General features: G+C 46.6%; 1 protein-coding gene across 23 annotated transcripts in view; it reads right to left on the bottom strand.

The window, feature by feature from the left end:
* ZFAT (zinc finger and AT-hook domain containing) overlaps positions 1 to 19213 on the bottom strand; it is a 336678-nt gene that overhangs the window by 119701 nt on the left and 197764 nt on the right. For all 23 annotated transcript variants that reach the window (XM_049854202.1, XM_049854213.1, XM_049854217.1 and 20 more), the window contains 4 exons: positions 15150 to 15338; positions 12281 to 12431; positions 3975 to 5431; positions 2920 to 3152 (listed from right to left, as the gene is read on the bottom strand). In XM_049854202.1, coding sequence (XP_049710159.1) covers positions 2920 to 3152; positions 3975 to 5431; positions 12281 to 12431; positions 15150 to 15338 — 2030 coding nt within the window. The remainder of the gene's footprint in view (positions 1 to 2919; positions 3153 to 3974; positions 5432 to 12280; positions 12432 to 15149; positions 15339 to 19213) is intronic.

The raw sequence follows: 19213 nt of genomic DNA, 5'->3' as shown, positions 1-19213 counted from the left end.
AGTGAGCCAGCACATTCACACTATTTCATCGGAGCTTCGCCCCTTCCTGAGAAAGCAGAGCGGGTCATTCACTCCAGTCTATGGAGGAGGGAAGGAAGTCCCAGCCGCCTGCGCCAGGTCGACAGCCGGCACGACTGGGAGCCGAAGCTGGGACTCCAAATCCCCGCGTATAACCACTTGACAGCAGTGAGGACCCACCAGTATCAAGAAAGGTGAAAGACAAAAGACAATGGGGCAGTGAAGATGACACAACTATTTACGGAGGCAGCAATGAAAAATAATGGGAGCCACATGATTCTCAGATGCTTTATAATTTCCGAAAACCTTTCCAAGGAGAAGTTAACATTTAACCCCCAAGAGACAGCACGCTGTACTTGGCAGACTTCACAAAGAATTGGATCAGATCTTCTCAGGGAGAAGAAACCGTGCCTGAAGGCTGTAACACAGACATTCTGCCTGAGTTTCCAGTCTGCCTGCTCTGTGGATTTTGGACTTGTCAGTCTCCACAATGACGTGAACCAATTCCTTAAAATACATCTCTATAAATCTTTCTCAACAAACGTATATGTTGTTGTTGTTGTTAGGTGCCACTGAATTAGTTCTGACTCATAGCGACCCTATGTACAACAAAACAAAACACTGCCGGGTCCTGTGCCATCCTCACAATTGTTGTTCTGCTTGAGCCCACTGCTGCAGCCACTGTGTCAATCCACTTTGTTGAGGGTCTTCCTCAACATATATATATATGTACATAGTTGTTAGCTGCTATTGAATCAGCCCCTGACTCATGGCAACCCTATGGACAACTGAACAAAACACTGGCCAGTCCTGTGCCATTCCCATGATGGGCTGCAGATAGGACTCTTGTGATCCACAGCGTTTTCATTGGCTGATTTTCCGTAGATTGCCAGGCCTGTCTTCCTAGTCCATCTTAGTCTGGAAGTTCTACTAAAATCTCTTCAGCAACATAGAAACACACAAGCCTCCACCAACAGACGGGTGGTGGCTGCACATGAGGTGCACTGGCTGGTAACCAAACCTGGGTCTCCCACGTGGGAGGCGAGAATTCTACCACTCGACCACCGCTGCCCCCGTGTGTAGGTATGTATGCGTATGTATCCTATTAGTTCTGTTTCTCTGGAGACTGGTGACTGATACACCCCCACGTTGCCATATGGCCAGTATGTTTGTTTATCTCCCTACAAAACGAAGAGTGCCCTGAAGGCAGAGCCGGATCTTACTCTTGTTTGAAATCCCAATAGGTGGTACACAGAGAGCGGGGCCTCCAAGCTATGTCAGTGAGACTCAGAAGCAGCAGCTGCATGTTCACCTCCAGGAGCACAGACAGCACCAACACAGTCCCTGCCTTCGGCTGGCGCGCGCAGTTAGCTAGGTGACAAGCACCCTGCCGAGTTCTTTGTCTGGTTTACAGGTAGTCCCCAACTTACGAAAGACTCGTGTTACGACGAACCGCACTTACAACCGTCTTTTTGCTGCTGTTGTTGTTGGTATATCTTATTGTTAGTAACATGTACCACATACAATGTTGCAGCAAGTGGTTTGCTGATGGTATCATTCTCAGGCCAACCCCAAAGACAAATAAAGATCAGATTTATAAAGATATTGATAATAAAAGGCAATAGTAATGAAACCTAAAAAAAAATGAGGCATTTGACTTGTGCAGGACTGACTAGCGATGAAGCCATCGGAACGGAAGCCTGTAGTAAATCAGGGACTACCTTATTAGAATCTCCCAATAACCCTAGGAGATATAGATACATACAAATATAAATAATACATACATATATTTCATATATATGCACGCACACACACAAATACACGTGTGCATATGTACACGTACATATATGTATGTATACATGCGTGTGAATACTTGTCTATAGATACTGTCTGTATACATGCAGGTATACGCGTGTGTGTACTCCATTTTATATATACTTATACATTTTTATTTTAGAGAGGCTACCAGGTCTCAGAAAGGTCAAGTGACTTGCCCAAGGCCACACAGCTTGTGAGCTGCTAGATGCAGTATTTGAATCCAGGTATCTCTAACTCCAAAGCCTGTGCTCTTACCTAACCACTTTACCCAAAACCCTGAATTTAAACTTCACGCCAGAAAACAGGGGTAACACTTCGAGTGTCTGGAGCCTCAGTCTGTACTTCTGAAGCATCCAGCAGAATGCAACCAACGCACAGCCACACCTGGGGCCCGGCCTGCTCAAATCACTCTCAGCTATCAGCCTCCTGAGTTAGGTTAGAGTTAGCAAAAATAAACATTCATTCATTGTGTGGCATGATCTCCCATGAAAAAAGGAAATATTACCATCGTGAATTATTAACCTGATTACGTACCCTGAATTAACTTATCACCTTTTTTTCTAAATAAAAGTGTTTCACAGAGAGTTTACAATAAATAACATCATAGTATTATCTCAAGAGTGGCAGTTGGCATTTACAGACTCTACTAGGAACCAAACACTGTGCTGGCACTTGACAGGCGTTATCTAATTCAACCTCCAACAACCGTTTGGGCATCTATTATTATTATCATCCCTGTTGTTAATAATTCTTTAAAATGTCATTTAAGAAATCTCTGCTTTATTTCTACTCTGTAGACCTTACCCTATAGATTTTCTACGATCCTGAAGAATTTGCGTAGAAAGCAAATTCATTCCATCTCATCTTTTTTTCAAGGTACTAGAGAGTCTCGCTGTGACAGGAACACTGGGGTGAATGAGGCCTTCTGGAAAGTGAAGAGGGGTGGGTTTAGTGAGAAGCCCCTGTCTACCTTTTCCGGGTCACCTCTCGGGTTTACTTGCAGCCGGACACCTCGATATGCACGTATTTGAGAAAGCAATGCGCACCCAGGGGAAACGGGCTGCCGCTCGGCTTGCTACTTACCAGCTCTGTGTGAACTTTAAGATGTGCCTGTAGCTTATATTTATCTGGAGTCGAGTAGTCACAGCCGTCAGTGGGACACTTCAGCAAGATGTTACTGTGTTTCTGAATTACGTGGCGTTTAAGGCAGTTTTTGGTGATGGAAGAATAATGACACTGGGAGCAATAATACAGATGTTCTCGGGTGTGGGTGCGGACATGCATGTCAAAATGCACTTGGTACCAAAAAAGTTTGCCTAAAAAAATATTTTCACATGAGAACAAGGAAGTTTCTTTTATACTGAATTTGATTTTTTTTTTTTAATTATTTTTAACTACTATATTTCTCTCCCTCATGTGCTTGTCCTGGTCACCCTTCACAATTTCCACCACATCTCTGTCTGGAAATGACTTTTCACAGGTGGGAGACTGACTGCAAAGATTAAGGGTGCTACTATTTTTGCACAAGGTCAGAGCTGGGGAAGGAGAAACCCGTTGACTGAGGGCCGATTAGGGTGCCAAGCGCTGCTACGCACACGCGTCAATCACAGGGTCTCTAAGCTCTGCTGACTCCGGGGACACATGGTCCAGGGCTGGGCCTTCTACTCCTGCACCGCCAGCTCTCTGGGAGTTTCAGAAGCCAAACATTCTTTGTGACTCTGCCTGGTTAAGGTCAGGGCCTCCCTACATGGAGCTGCAGCCATATTAGCGTGCTCTGCTCACCTAGAACACGGCCACAACTTAACACTCTATTTTAAACATGTCACATACCAGAAAAATGCTCTTCTTGGTTAAAGTTCTGAGGTGGTGGATAAACCTCCGCGTGAACCCCTGGCCAAGCCAGCACGCTTTACTGAGCTGTCATTGAGGCAGCCTTCCAAAGACCAGGCACTAAACTGTACCATGGATGGGTACCCATTCCTGTCTATATGTGAAGGAGGACAGCTCACTCAGAAGGTGTCTTTGCAAAGAGACATGAGCTCAAACACACCCAGGTGACCCAAAGCACAACGGAAGTGGTTGGGGGTGCCAGGAAGGAGAATGCCCGCCAGCCACTCGCCTGGCACCACCCTCCTTACCACAGTATTCACACTCCAGGTCTCCGTACACCTTCCGGATCCTCTCACACAAGCCCGTGTTCATTTGCTTCTTCTGTAAACTGTTTAGGATCTTCATGAAGGGAGTGACATCACTTTGGGGCTCTGAGGCAGGTTTGCAGGAGTCGGGCTGGCGAATGACAACGTCCCCACCACCCGCCACGGGAGGAAGAAGTTCAGAGGCCTCAGCTGGGCCTGACCTGAGATACCTGCTAGGGTCTGGGCTGGTGGGTGGGAGGGCAGCAGGGTCCTGCCGTTCACACGGAGGGCTCTCTGCATCCCGGGCCTCCCGGTGCGGGTTAGTGCCTTTGTCCTTAGACAGCAGTAGTACGATCCCTTCGTCCTGAGTGTGGGTTGGGTCTCCATGCTGAGGGTCCACGGTCTTTTCAGGCACAGTGTGAGCCTCAGCAGTGGAGGAGGTATCATTTTTCAAGAGAAAGTCACTGGAAACCACTGCAGGTGAAGAAAGGGCTGATGACACCACAGTGGCTCCCAGCTCGCAGGGGGGCAGGGTGGCACCTTCGGCCGGAGGGGTAGCTGAGTGCTCGGCCGGGGCAGGGATTTCCACAGGGGCCTCCGGCTCCTTCTGGCCCTCCTCAGGCCGAGGATCCGCAGGACAGGCTGCCTCTTTGGGGGCACTCACCCCCTGGAACACAAGCTCCTCTTCTGCCAGCTGCAGCTGGTCCCCCAAGGCTTCCTGGTGGATGTCCCCCCCAGGCTCCAGCAGGCAGAAGCTCTGGTTGACCGAGCTGTTGAAGACCGCGGCCTCCTGGGCAGCCCCGTGTGCCTCTTTGATGTGGGCGCGCAGCCTGACAGAGCTGACGAACTTCTTGAAGCACAGGGCGCAGACGTACACAAAGGGGTGCTTCCGAATGTGCAGCTCCAGCGCCTGGTACTTGGTGGCGCCGTGGCCACACAGCTCACAGGCGAAGGGCCACTGGTCGCCGTGCACCAGCATGTGGCGGTCGCGGTCCAGCTCGTTCTTGAACTTGCGCTCACAGATGTGGCAGTCGTAGAGCAGCTGCCGCTTGCCCTCCCTGGTCATCAGGCAGAGCTTGTCCAAGGCCTCCTTGACCTTCTGGTCCTGCGGGTCGTGCGCGTCCCTGATGTGCCTGATGAGGTTCTTGACGTCCGAGTACTTCTTCTTGCAGAAGCGGCAGTGCTGCTTGATCTTCTTATGCACCCGCTCAATGTGCACCTTGAGGTGGCCCTTGCTCAGGCAGGTGAAGGAGCAGGCATCGCAGGCGAACTTCTCGCCCGTGTGTTTGCGCAGGTGCACGTTGAGGTTGGCCTTGATGGCACTGGCGTAGCTGCACTGGGGACACTTGTAGGGCTTCTCATTGGTGTGGATCCGCAGGTGCGCCTGCAGCGAGTGCTTGAACTTGAAGACCTTGTTGCAGTATTCACAGGTGAAGATTTTCAGCTGGGTGGGACCTAGCCTGGGAAGAGACGACAGCACAGTTACATTGGGACATCCTGCACCTTCTTAAAGTCTTGCTGAGAATTTGCTTCTGATGAGCCAAATGCCGAGGGCTGAACAACAGTGAACCCAACGAGGCTGAGGATCAGTGGGTGTGGTCATTCATTCATTCAACAAGCAGGACCTGAGGGCCCAGTAGGAACCAGGGACACACAAAGATGAAAGAGTGGGTCCTTGTCCCCGAGGAGGTCACAGCATGGGGGAGGGTGAGCAGCACCGCAATGAATGCATCACAGTGTCTAAGCATCACGGGGACAGGTGCAAGGTGAGGAGAGAAAGGGCCCTCTGAACTGGATTAAAGGGAGCCCTGGTGGTGCAGTGGTTAAACGTTCAGCTTCTAACTAAAAGTTTGGTGATTCAAACCCACCAGCTGTTCTGCAGGAGAAAAGATCTGGTGACCTGCTCACGTAAAGATTACAGCCTAGGAAACCCTATGGGACAGGTCTACTCTGTCCTATCAGGTCGCTATAAACCAAAAAAAAAAAAAAAAACCTGTTGCCATCAAGTCGATTCCTACTCATAGCAACACTATGGGACAGAGTAGACCTGTCCCATAGGGTTTCCAAGGAGCACCCGGTGGATTTGAACTGCCGACCTTTTGGTTAGCAGCTGAATTCCTAACCACTGTGTCACCAGGGCTCCATCAGGTTCCCACAGGGTTGCTATGAGTTGGAATCAACTCAACAGCACACAACAATAACCTGGATTAAGGTAGTTGAGAAAACCCACTGAAGAGGAGATATCTAAGTCAAGGTTTGAAGAACAAGAAAGAAGGGCCAAGAGGAGGAGGGAAGAGGGACATGCCATTCACCACCTGCACAGCAGTAACTAGCCGGGCTCTGCAGCTGGCCTGTGTGTACCTGGGGGATTTGGAAAGGACCTGTCTTAACAGGATGAACTCAGTCTCTGTGACACTGACGAAGCCTGATCACGTCTGCTCAAGAGCTTCAACAACTCCCATCTGCCTACTCATTCCACTGGCTGTTGAAGGTAACCCTCCTTCCCTTTGCGCAAGTTTCCACGTGAGGGCCAGCCACCAGTGAACACTCCAGCCGTTCTCCACGGCCTCGCTTCTCCTCAGTGGAGGAGAACTGACGAGTCTGACAGGGGAGTCTGGCACAGGACCTAGCATTCACGGCTGCGCCCTTTTCTCGAAAGGACATGCCTGCAGCGGAGAACATGTGCCGTTGCAGGCACTCTGCCGGTAGGCACCTGTGAGCTGGCCAGCAGCGGACGAGGACTGCCGGTGAGGGATGGCCAGGCTGTCCACCTGGAGAAGGCAGGCAGCTCACTGCCGACTGCACCACGCTGTTTCTCTCACTGCTGAACCTACCATTTCCCCTCCTCACCTCAGCTGGTTTAGAGCTCTGACAGGGAGAACAGAATTGTCACTCACTGACCTCATAGGCCATTTATTAATTAATGATTGGCATTTATTACCTGTTGCCCTCAAATCGATTCCGACTCATAGCGACCTCATAGGACAGAGGAGAACTGCCCAGTAGGGTTTCCAAGGAGTAGCTGGTGGATTCAAAGTGCTGGCCTTTTGGTTGGCAGCTGAGTTCTTTAACCCCTGCGCCACCAGGGCTCCTGGCATTTATTAACACCTGCCAATATGTCTCAGACACCATGTGAGACTTTGTGTGTGTAGTGGAGAAGACAAGCATGGCCTGCCTCAGGGAGCCTTTCTCCTTCAACAAGGCAACGTGGATTCTGACTGAGGTGATAGTAACAACTAATAATTGTGGGGAATTTCAGATATGCCAAATCATATGCTCAGTATTTTACCTCAATCCTATTACTAGACCCATTTTACAGATGAGAAAACTGAGTATTTGCCTAAGGTCATACACTTAGTAAGTGGTGAAGCCAGGATTTGAACCCAAGCAGGTTGTCTGACTCTAGAGTCTGGGCTCCACGGGATTTTCGAAGGCTGATTTTTTAGAAGTAGAGCACCAGGTGTTTCTTCCACGGCACCCCTGGGTGGACTCAAACTGCCAACCTTTCAGTTAGCAGTCAAGTGCTTAACCATCTGTGCCACTACAAACCAGAACGCTGGTAGTTCAAACCCACCCAGTGGCACCTCGAAAGAAAGGCCTGGTGACCTGCTTCCAAAAAGTCACGGCCTTGAAAACCCTATGGAGCACATTTCTGCTCCGCTCACATGGAGTCGCCGTGAGTCGGAATCGACTCGATGGCAACTGGCTTGGTGTTTTTTGTTTGTTTGTCTGTTCAGAGCCTGGGCGTTTATTGTCATCCCTACATTGCCTGAAAACACCGATGCACACCAATTGCCTCCCCACTGTGGCCGTATACATGGAGAAGGTTCCCCGTATGGGGCTTCCATTGCTGTGGAAATGGTCCGAACTTATGTCCGAAATCAGCAAATGTTGGTCACCAAAGCACTACCAAGGGGACACAAAAAAATCACTCTGCTCTTTGACCAAGCACAGCGTGCACCAAAGCAGAGCTGGTGAGACTCCTTCCGCCCCACCTGCTTCCTGCAGGTGCTGTGCCGGCCTTATTAAAAAAGGGCTTTAGAAACACCGAGAATCACGTAGTGCCATTGACTGCAGATGATTAACGTCCACGTTGCAGTTGTGAGGTCTGTAATTACGAAACTACCCATACGGCTATGCTTGATCAGCACAGGCTGCCTTGTCTTTAAATTAGAAATATTTAAATGGATGGCATTCCACAAACACCAGAGGGCACGATTCACATGACGTAATTAAAATTTTCAAACATGAAAGTTACTAGGAGGCCTGTGTGCTAAACTCAAGGCTAATTTAAGGAACCTCACCTGAATCTTTCTCAGATGACAAAGGTCTCTAGAAGGCAATACATTTTACGGGCACAAAGAACGCCAAAGGAAGAACTCATGGAATCGTGACAGAATTTCTCCTCCAATGCAAGTTCTAAATGGTCTTAGGAGAATCTTTTGCATTGATTTTTTGATATTATTAGACAAATACCTGGGAGGACCCTCAGTGGCCCGCTTCCCGCCGAGGGCAGTGAGTCTCATGAAGGTGCTCAGCAGCCCACGGTGGAAACTCCGGCCCCAGCCACCTATGACTGCACTGATGCAGCTGTAATGGCCAGGAGATTGCTATTAAATGACTTGGTTCCAAACCCTGTAGCTGCCTATTCAGCTAGAGAGGCGCTCTCACCCACTGTGGTTCAGAAAGCAATCTAGCAGAGCCTTGAAAGGTCACTCCCCTTAATCCAGTTATTACACTGCTGGGAAGCTGTCTGACAGGAAGAGTACACCAGCCAGGGGAGGTGTTTTTGTACCGTTCTGCATGACAGTGAGGAATCGGGAGCTGCTCAAAGGTCCCAGCCTAGAGGCCAGTTTGCTTATTTATTTTTTTCGCTTGTTCATTCATTCAAAAAAAATATTCTAGACACTGGAGACACAATAGGGTACAAACACAGGCCAGGCTCTCAAGGAGCTTAGGTCCCACTGGGAGGAGGGGCAGCAGCCTGCTGGTGGTGTTAGGTGCTGTCAAGTTGGCCCCAACTCAGGGAGGCCCATGCACAATGGGACTGAACCCTTGTGATCCACAGGATTTTCAGTGGCTGAGTTTTGGAAGCAGGTCACCAGGCCTTTCTTCCTACTCTGTCTTAGTATCAGAGCAACACACAAGCCTCCACCAAGAGAAGGGTGATGGCTACACTTGATATACATTTGGCCAGAAATCAAACTGGGTCTCCCATATGGAAGGTGTTGTGGATTGAACTGTACCCCCAAAAAATATGTGTTGTAAATCCTAACCCCTATACCTGTAGTTATAATTCCATAAGGGAATGGGTTTTCTTTGTTATGTTAATGATGCAGTATTAGCGTAGGGTGTGTCTTAAATCAACCTCTTTGGAGATATAAAAGAGCAGATTAAGCAAGTCAGCAAGCACAAACGGAGGGGAAGATGTGTGATTGCCAAGGAACCTAGGAATAGAAGCTGAAAAGAGACAAGGACCTTCCCCCAGAGCAGACAGACAGAGAGAGAGAGAGCCTTCGCCTAAAGCTGGCACCTTGAATTCAGATTCTAACCTTCTAAACCATGAGAAAATAAAATCTGTTCGTTAAAGCCACCCACTTGTGATATTTCTATTATAGGGTCGCTATGAGTCAGAATCAACTTGACAGCAACTGGGGTTTTTTTGTTTTTTTGGTTTAGATAACTAGGAAAAAGAGCCCTGGTGGCACAGTGGTTAAAGTTTCTCAGCTGCTAACCAAAGGGTAAGACATTCAAACACACCAGCTGCACCACAGGAGAAAGATGTGGCAGTCTGCTTTCATGAAGATCACAGCCTTGGAAACCCTAGGAGGCAGTTCTACTCTGTCCTACAGGGTCACTATGAGTCGGATTCAACTGGATGGCCGAGGGTAGATAACTAGGAGAGAAGGCAAGAATTTTACCACTGAACCACCACGGCCCCAGAGGCACCAGACTAATAATCATAAGACAGTGACCGTCGGCTGCTGAGAAGGAGAGGGCAGGCTGCTCTGAGAGCCTGGGTGAGAGCCGGTGGGCCTGGTCTAGGGCAGGGGGCCTCCCTCAGGACTCCACACTTGGGCCAGTGGCTGAGGCATGAATAGGAGTTAGCCCAGCATGCAGGAGGGGAAGCATGCCAGGGAGAAGGAAAGGCACCTGTGAGAAGAGAACAAGGAAGTGAAGAAGGGCTGATGGGGGATCACAGAGAACCAGGGGGAATGTGAGTAGGCAGGAGAGGCAGTAGGACCAAGCGCCCATGCCTGTTAGGCTAAGTTCTCCCATAAGCAACATGAAACCTTAGGCAGTAACAATCAGATGGACATTAGAAAAATCTCATTGGCTACAATGCTGAGAACTCAGTAGATTGCAGGACACCCTCACGGAGGTAGAGCATGTCAGTTTGTGACTAATTTACGAAACAAAGGAAAATAAGCATAATGTGATGACATTTGGAAAGCAAGATACAAAATTGCATGTAAAATATAAACTCAATTTTACACAACATACGCACTAAAAAAAAGGCGGGAAGGAAATACATTAAAAGTATTCATGGTGCTTATCTGGATAATGTTACAAATGATTTTTCTCCTTATAGTTTTCTGGTTTTCCCAAATTCTCTAAGTATATATTACATTTGTTGTAAGAAAAAAAATTAACATAACCTAAAACTTTCTTCTACGTTGTGCAAAGCAAAATCGTCATGCGTAAATGTCTCTTCCATAACTGACTCATGATTTACACATACAATATTCATGGAAAGCATGAGAAGAGGAATACAGCCCAGGTCTGTTGGTTAAATACTGACTATAGTCACCTGTAACTAGACTGGCATTTGGTTGAGTCCCTCCCCAGGAGACCCTGAAATACTGTGATGATAATCAGGTAAGGTCTACGAATCGACCCGGATGGAGACACAGGCTTATCCTGAGATTTCCATCTATTACAGATTTACCTGAAAATAAGTATTCTTACAACTTCCTCAACAAATTTGGTGCTCACATGTACCAGAAGAGAGGACTCAGGCTACTAATTAATGAAGCATCCCCCACATCGTATTAGAATATAATTTAATGCAGCCCAACACGTGCCAGACACTTTACATATAATCTACCATTTATTCTCATCTCTAAGCTACATCAGATTCTATTAGACAACTAATTATGGCTGATGTAGGAGAGGCTGGGAAAAATGGTTTCAGACCTCAGGTGATAAACATTTGCTAATCTACTCCCCCAGGTGTATAGCAGAGCTAAAGACTTGAGAACCTGGGGAGGCTGTGGAGAAACAGACGCTCTCGTTCACTGTCGATGGTGTGTCAGCCTGTCCAATGTTATCAGGAGGTCAGCTTTTAACGTCCATTAAAACTGTGGGCACTCATACCCTTGGATACAACAGTTCTACGTTCAAACAATCTACCTCACATAAAGTCTTGAAGTACGGAAAGATGTGCACACCAAAATGTTCATCGCAGCATCACCGATCAGAGCCAAAACTGGCTCCGTAAACTATGGTACCATTATATAACAGCAAGCATAAACTTTCAAAGTATGTACTGGAAATGAAAGGTTTTCAAGGTGTACTAAGTTAAAAAAATAATAATAATTTGTGAATAGTGGATTTGGTATTCCATTTTGAAAAAAATTAATAATAAAATTGAAGCAATATATGACTGCCGACTGTTTGGTTAGCAGCCGTAGTGCTTAACCACTATGCCACCTGGGTTTCCATGATATATGTGAGCACATCGCAGAAAAATATGGACGTACGTGATCCAAACTGTCAACAGACGTTACCTCTGACAGGAAGAATTATGGGGTACTTAAACTCTACATCATATGGGATGTTAGAACTCTCTACAACATGCATGTGTTGCCTTTGAATGTCCGGGGTATAAAATACAGAATTGTTTTCATTATAAAACGGAAAAACTGAGACAACAAATGTCGGGTGCAGCTGTGAACAGCAAATTTGTGAAGTAAGGCCTTGTTCACACTTGCTACACTGGTTCGCACTTCCTTACAAGGTTAAACATATTCTTGCTTTAAGTAAAATGCTCCCCCTTCATTAACCATTTGGTGCTCAGCTCCACAAGAATGTTGACCTGCCACAGATTTCACAGAACAACTTAGGCTCAGCCAACACACCAATGGCTGCAATGGAGGGACTAACTCTCGCGTTACGTCAAGCCCTCCATCTCCTTTACAGACAACTCTGTACACGGAGCTCTGATGGACTAACATGCTCGGCCCTCTTCCCTCGATGGAGATCACTGGTGTTCAGCCTTTGGAGTTTCACAGAACAAAACCCTTTACCTGCTTGACTTCATCGGTTGCTCATATGGCGTCTGCTGGATGGCATACTCCTGGTACCCTCTGCGATGTGCCAGGTCAGCCACAGCGGTCTCTGGGTTCGCTGCCTCTGCTTCTGGGGGCCCCGCTTCCACTGGAACAATCTTGGTAGCACCTGACATCGATGCACAAAGCACTGCTTGTTAACGAGGCTCCACAGGGGGCACTGAGCCCACCCCAAGGAGGAGCCATTCTTGGGAGTATATTTCTTTACCGTAAGATACTACGCAAGCTCAATTTTCCTTCAGTTCACACATGTAACTTCCTTCTCTCTGTGTGTGTGGAGGGGCTGTTTTTCTAATACTCTGCCAAAATGTCTTCTTGGCCTACATTTTCACCTTACCTACTTGTTTTATACACATACATCTATACACACACAACATTTGTGTCTATTAGGTACTTGGAAAATTTTATATGGGACCACAAGAGTTTAAGTAAATTAAAACACCCACTGCTGTCGAGAGTGAATTCCAACTCCTAGTGACCCTATACGACAGAGTAGAACTGCCCCATAGGGTTTTCAAGGAGCAGCTGGTGGATTCCAACTGCCACTGACCTTTTGGTTAGCAGATGAGCTCTTGACCACTGCATCACCAGGGCTCCAAGTAGTATGGAAGAGTAGAATAAACTGTGAATTGGAATTTAAGTCACCTGGAGTCCCATCCCAAACATGCCACTAGCTTAACATCTCTGCACCTCCATTTCCAGCCTATGAAATCGGGGTTTGAAGCTGAAAATATCAAAGGTCACTTTTACTTCCGCAGTTCTTTGATGTGAGATAATCAAAGACCTTTTGCAGCAGTGGACAATTCACATGTAATGTGTACATACGTGTGTGTGTGTGTGTGTGTGTGTGTGTGTGTATCAACTACACTAACGAAAAGACTCTAATCCACCCCTTGTTTCTGGAATAGTAAAGGAAATTAATCAGACTTTTCACACCACTTTACAGAAATCTCAAAGTATCACCACTAATTTTTAAGAAGAAATTATGGAAACTTTCTCTAGAGACTACTGAGAACAGGAGAATCTACTACTGCTCTCTCAAGTAGGATGGGGTAGACAAGACGGCTTTCCAGAAAGTGTTTCTAGTCACAAATATTATATGGCTTATTCTCTACTGATCACCTTATTCTGCACGGAAATATAAAAGAGACATTTATTCAAAGCTCATTTTAAATAGTGAGTTACTATTGGCACTGAAAATAGATGCTTACAATTTCTATTTTCTGAAAATTCTAAACCTGACTTTTTTTTAAATTTTTATTGTGAAAGTTTACAAATCAAGTCAGTCTCTCATACAAAAATTTATATACACCTTGCTATATATTCCTAATTGCTCTCCCCCTAATGAGGCTTTTTTTTTTTAATGAGGCAGGCCACTCCCTCCCTCCACTCTCTCTTTACGTGTCCATTCCGTCAGTTTCTAACCCCCCTGCCCTCTCATCTCCCCTCCAGATAGATGATGCCAACCAAGGCTCAAGTGTCTACTTGATCCAAGAAGCTCATTCTTCACCAGCATCTTTTTCTATCCCATTGTCTAGTCCAATCCCTGTCTGAAGAGTTGGCTTTGGGGATGGTTCCTGTCCTGGGCTAACAGAAGGTCTGGGGGCCACGACGGCCATGACCACCGAGGTCCTTCTAGTCTCAGTTAGACCATTAAGTCAAACTTAACTTTTCAAATTTTATTTGACAGCTATCACATAAATGCTTAGGAGAAAAAAAATTATTATATACAACTGCATTTTTGTCTGAAGTGTCCTGTTATGGGTTGAATTGTGACCCTTCAAAATACACGTTGGAATCCTAAACCCTATCCCTGAGGGTTAATCTAACTTAATCTAATGTAATCACCTTCCATAATGCAACCTAATGTAGTCAGTTGATCAGTTGAGGTTGTATCAGTGTAGGGTGTGTGGAAAACCTAATCACTTCTGAGTTATAAAAAGAGCAGAAGAGACACAGAAGCAAGTATACACAGAAGACGGACACTAGGTGACAATGAGGAAGGCAGATGAATCTACACGCTCAGGAATGCCCAGGATGGCCGACCAGTAGAGCCTCAAAGGGACGAAGAAGGACTTCACCCTGGAACCACACCCTGAATTTGGACTTCTAGCCTTCTGGGCTGTGAGGAAATAAATTTCTGTTCTTTAAAGCCACCCACTTATGGTATTTCTCTTACAGCAGCACCAGGAAGGTAAGACAGACCCCATCCTGGAAAAGGCCTTTTTAAAAAAAGCCAGTAGAACATACCCATCAGCTGCTTTTTGAGAAAGGAGATGGAGATGGACATTTCCAGTACTATAAGTATTTTATGAAACCCACTAAAAATACAAAGAAGTTAGGCAGAGGGAAAATAAGTTGCAGCATTTTGGAGGAGCAGCCTGGTTGAGCAGCGTCTACAGTGCACGGGAGGCGGCATGGCTGACAGCGGGTAGGAAGAAGGAGCACACCCAGATGAGGGGCTGGATGGGGTGGCGGTGGGGGGTGGGTGGTAAAGAGGAGAAACACTGCTCTGACCGCTACGGTAAGGACAGGACGTGGTTGGAGGGGAGGTGGGCGCAGAGGCAGTAGCCCCCGCTACCTTTTCTTTCCTGAGGGCTTTGGATCCTTCCTACACATTGCCCACAGCAGCCCTAGGCAGTAAGTAGGTCTGCTGTCTTCCAGACCTCACAGGTCATTAGATGGAGAGACTAGATCAGTGAACGCCCTGCTCAGGATCACAGGATCCAAGTCCAGTAACCTGTCTCATGCTATTGCCTCAGGCTACCCTTTGGTACAGACTTGCCCAAAGAGTCTCATTTCGCCACCTCCCGTTTGTTGTAGTCACCTGGAATAGCTTCGTGTGCAGTCAGAACCACGCTTATAATGGGCTTCTTCACTCCAGAAAGCTGCCCAGCCTCCTTTCCTGAGGAGATTTTCTGGACCTTCTCTGTTTTCTGTGCTCGGGGTCTTTTCGAGGCCTTTTCTCGATCATCTTCCTTGTACTTCTTTTCCAGTTCAATGTCAGACTCATTACCTAAGAAGCAAATACCAGAGATATATAAAATATCGTTTTATATCAATGATAGAATTGGAGAGCAAACATGATTCTTTATGGGCTAATAAAGGAAATAAATATACATATAAAAATACATACATATCATATTTATAAATAAATATATACACACACATATATAGGAGCCCTGGCGACACAGCAGTTAAGTGCTTGACTACTAACTGAAAGGTCAGCAGTTCGAACCCACCCAGCCACTCTATGGGAGAAAGATGTGGCAGTCTGCTTCCATAAAGACTGCAGCCTTGGAAACTCTATGGGGCAGTTCTGCTCTGTCCTATAGGGCCATTATGAGTTGGAATTGACTCAACAGCAATGTGTTTGTTTTATACATATAAAATCTTAGATCCACGGTGCTGTGGAGACCCACTGTATTACTTCTGGAACTATCTTTGGCCTGTCTTTCATCCCATTCAATAAACATTTACAAAGCCACCACCTAGGCCTGGGATAAAGCAGGCGCAGTCCCCTGCCTTCATAAAGCTTAGCAGACTTCAGCATCATTAATAAACAACATGGCAGAGAAGGTACAGTCTCCAAGATTTACAGTCCAAGAAAGAAATCACTCATTTATTCACCATACATTTGCTAGGTGCCTTCTATGTGCCAGGTACTTTGGATAAAACATCATCTGAAACAAAGACTCTGCCCTCAAGGGACTCACAGTCCAGCAGGGAAACAGATGCACAAACCAACAGTGCAAGCAAGGACTGTCCACTGCGCGTTGATTCAAATGAGAAGGCGCGGTACCTGACGTTGATGGGAAGGGATGGTAGAATCTGCTTGGAAGGTCAGAGAACCCTTCACTGGGAAGGGAAAGCTTCAGTTAAATAGAAAACCAAGTGTGTGCAAGCAATGTCTACAGGACACAAGGAACAGGCATGAGGCAACAAGGGGAGTCCCCGAGTGGTGCAAACAGTTAAGCACTCAACTACTCACCAAAAGGTTGGTGGTTCAAACCCACCCAGAGGCATCTTAGAAAAAAGTACTGGCCATCTGCTTCCGGAAGGTCACAGCCATGAAAACCCTATGGAGAAGAGTTCTACTCTGCAACACATATGGGGTCGCCATGAGTCAGAACTGACTCAATAGCAACTGGTTTGGTTTTTGGTTTTCATGGGGGAAGGAAGTAGGTGTGCTAAAAAAATGGCAGTATTCCATCTAGGAAAGGGACGGCAAAGACAGAGAGCGCGCTGTTAGCCAAGCATACTGTATGGCTACAACCTGATGGAGATGCAAGGAGGGAGAGACAAAAATTGGTGGAGGGAGTAAGAGCTAGGTCCTAGAGGCCTTGGATGCCCATGAGAAGTCTGGGGTGTGCCTTTGGTGAGAGCCAGGGGATAAAACTCAAATGCTCACAGGAACCAGTCAAGTCGTGTGAGTGCGTAAAGCTGACCGTGTGGCAAACAGCAGAGCATAACCCCTAGCCAAGCGCTGCCCTGAAAGGACATGGAACAGAGTGACTAAATCTTCTGATGGCTCAAAGGAAAACTGCAATTCCAGATTTTTCCATGAAATCTTCTGATTTTTCAAGGTTGGCTCTAATTTGAAATTTCTTAAAACAATGTGGGAGCCAGACAAAATGCATCTGGGGCCACATCTGACCAGCAGCCTCCCATCTGCCACCGCTCAGTGGCAACAGTAAGCCACTGAGGAACATGAAGCAGGAGGATGGCAGGAATAAATTTCTGCTTTAAGTCTGTGCCCTAAATCTGTGCCCAGGCTGGAGGGAATGAATTGAATGGGTTCAAACTACCTGCAAACACGCTGAAGAATCAACGTCAGCTAACTTCACAGGGCTGAACTTGGCATTAGCCTGAGGGGTGAGAAAAGCTTCAACATCAGAGTAGAGAACAAAGGAGCAGTCTCTTAAATGCATGCTATTCCAGACTCCTAAGTGAAAGGAATATAGAGCAAAGGGATGGAAAGAAGTTTTCTCTTTCTTAAAATCACTGCCACAAAACCCACAACCGCCTGCCCAAGAATCACTTCTTCAGAAAGGTATGACAAGCACACAGGGAACACGACCCGCTCTGAGATGTCCCTGGGTGGGTGGGTGGGTGGGTGGGGGACCAGCAGGAAAGCAGGCCGACGGCGGGGCAGTCAACACGCTGGAATGTGGCGTCATCCGCGAGGCTGAACTTGAGCCGCGTGGTAATAACGCAGACTCTGGAGCAATGGGAGAGGCCAAGGGGAGCTGTCAGAGGCAACGCGGTAAGTTCACTTTTCCTGTGATTCCCGTCTGCACATAGATGTGCCAGCGAGCGCCTGAAGGGAAAAGATAAAATGAAGAAGCAGGCCTGCATTCTTAGGAAGACATGCTGGTTGGAGGAAAGCCCTCACGACGAGGCAAGGAAGGGACTTGGCTGATGGGGCAAATGGATCAGGACAAGCATTCTCATTTTCTAGCATCTATAAAAGAAAAAAAAAATTTTTTTTTCTTTTTCTATAAAAGAATGTCTTTTGGTGCTTGTCTCCAAAATCCAGGGGCTCAGATTATTTTGTGACCCAGTGAAACTTTAACGGACTTGAAAAGGGCCTTAACTGTTCAGTGTATTCTCACGCCAGCTAGCAGATCAGCTCCTGCTCTGGTTTCCTTGGGCTTCATCTTACTTAGACAACGGGGCCTAGGGAGGAGGCTGCCAGGGGGCTTCTGAGAATGGAATCAACACTAATGTCGACGCTAAATGTGTTGACATCAAACTGAAAAAAAAAAGTAGATGAGATCATGAATCAGACAGAATAGTGCATAACACTTCCCTAGGCCAAAGGGAAAAAAAAGCCATTAACCGCCATGCTCCAAGTGTGCGATGTCTCATATAAAGGCCCAAGAATGGGGCAAAAATAGTGATTGCCAAAGTCACTGCCCGTGTCCACATTTGAGATGCCTGATTTCTATCACAGCTGATGGCAAGTCCTACTTTCTTTTATTTATTTATTTCTTAATGGCTATCGTGCAAAACATTTCAAAAGGTCTATAAACTGCCTGAGACAGAGTTCCTTACGTGGCCTACAAGTTGGGTGATACAAGTACACAAATCATTACAGAAGAATGTACTGGATATGACAGAGGGATTACCTGTTTCTAAAATGGTGCTTCGCTTTATAAGAGAATTCACCACGGGATACATTTCAATATGTAAGTGATGTGGCAGGAGTAGAAATGCTTACATAAAAAATTTAAAAAAGCCCTGAAAACTAGAGTTCACCATAAGTTTAACCCAGGTTAACAGCATGAATCAACAAAAAAACCAACACACAGGCAACATTAGACCCATTCAAAAGAACTAGCTAAAGAGATTCTAAGTAAAACGTTTTTTCCATACTCTGCACTGGATGACCTCGACATAGACTCTGCTCTGGGCATCACAGGTTAAGATACACTGAAGGGCTGGGGGCATAAGGATGGTGGACAGGTGAGGGTGAGGGTTTGGAATCCAATAATTAGCCCTAAGCTGGCCAAGGTGGAGAAGAGAACGCTTGGTAAGGATTTCATCATCTCTCACACCAGCCCTACCCTGGTTTCCTTGCCTCTGGCTGCTTCTCCTCTGTGGAGCCCAAATCTCAGTCCCTTCCCTTCTCGAGGGCAACACCACCTCTCACTACAGGAACTGAAAATGCTGTTCCACCCATCCTGGCAGCTAGAGCATGGCCACAGGACTTCATCTTGGACAAGAGGGCTTCTGAGAATGGAACAAATGACAAACCGAAGGCAGTTCAAATTTCCCCTCCTCTAAAAAAAAAAAAAAAAAATTTTTTTTTTTTTAGTGATACTCTTATTGCTCTTCACCTTTGTATCTCCACCATTCTCTTTACACAGATGCACACACACACATGCA

This window comes from Elephas maximus, chromosome 15, assembly GCF_024166365.1.
Source record: "Elephas maximus indicus isolate mEleMax1 chromosome 15, mEleMax1 primary haplotype, whole genome shotgun sequence".
Taxonomy (NCBI): Eukaryota; Metazoa; Chordata; class Mammalia; order Proboscidea; family Elephantidae; genus Elephas; species Elephas maximus.
This window is presented reverse-complemented; position numbering and strand designations above follow the sequence as displayed.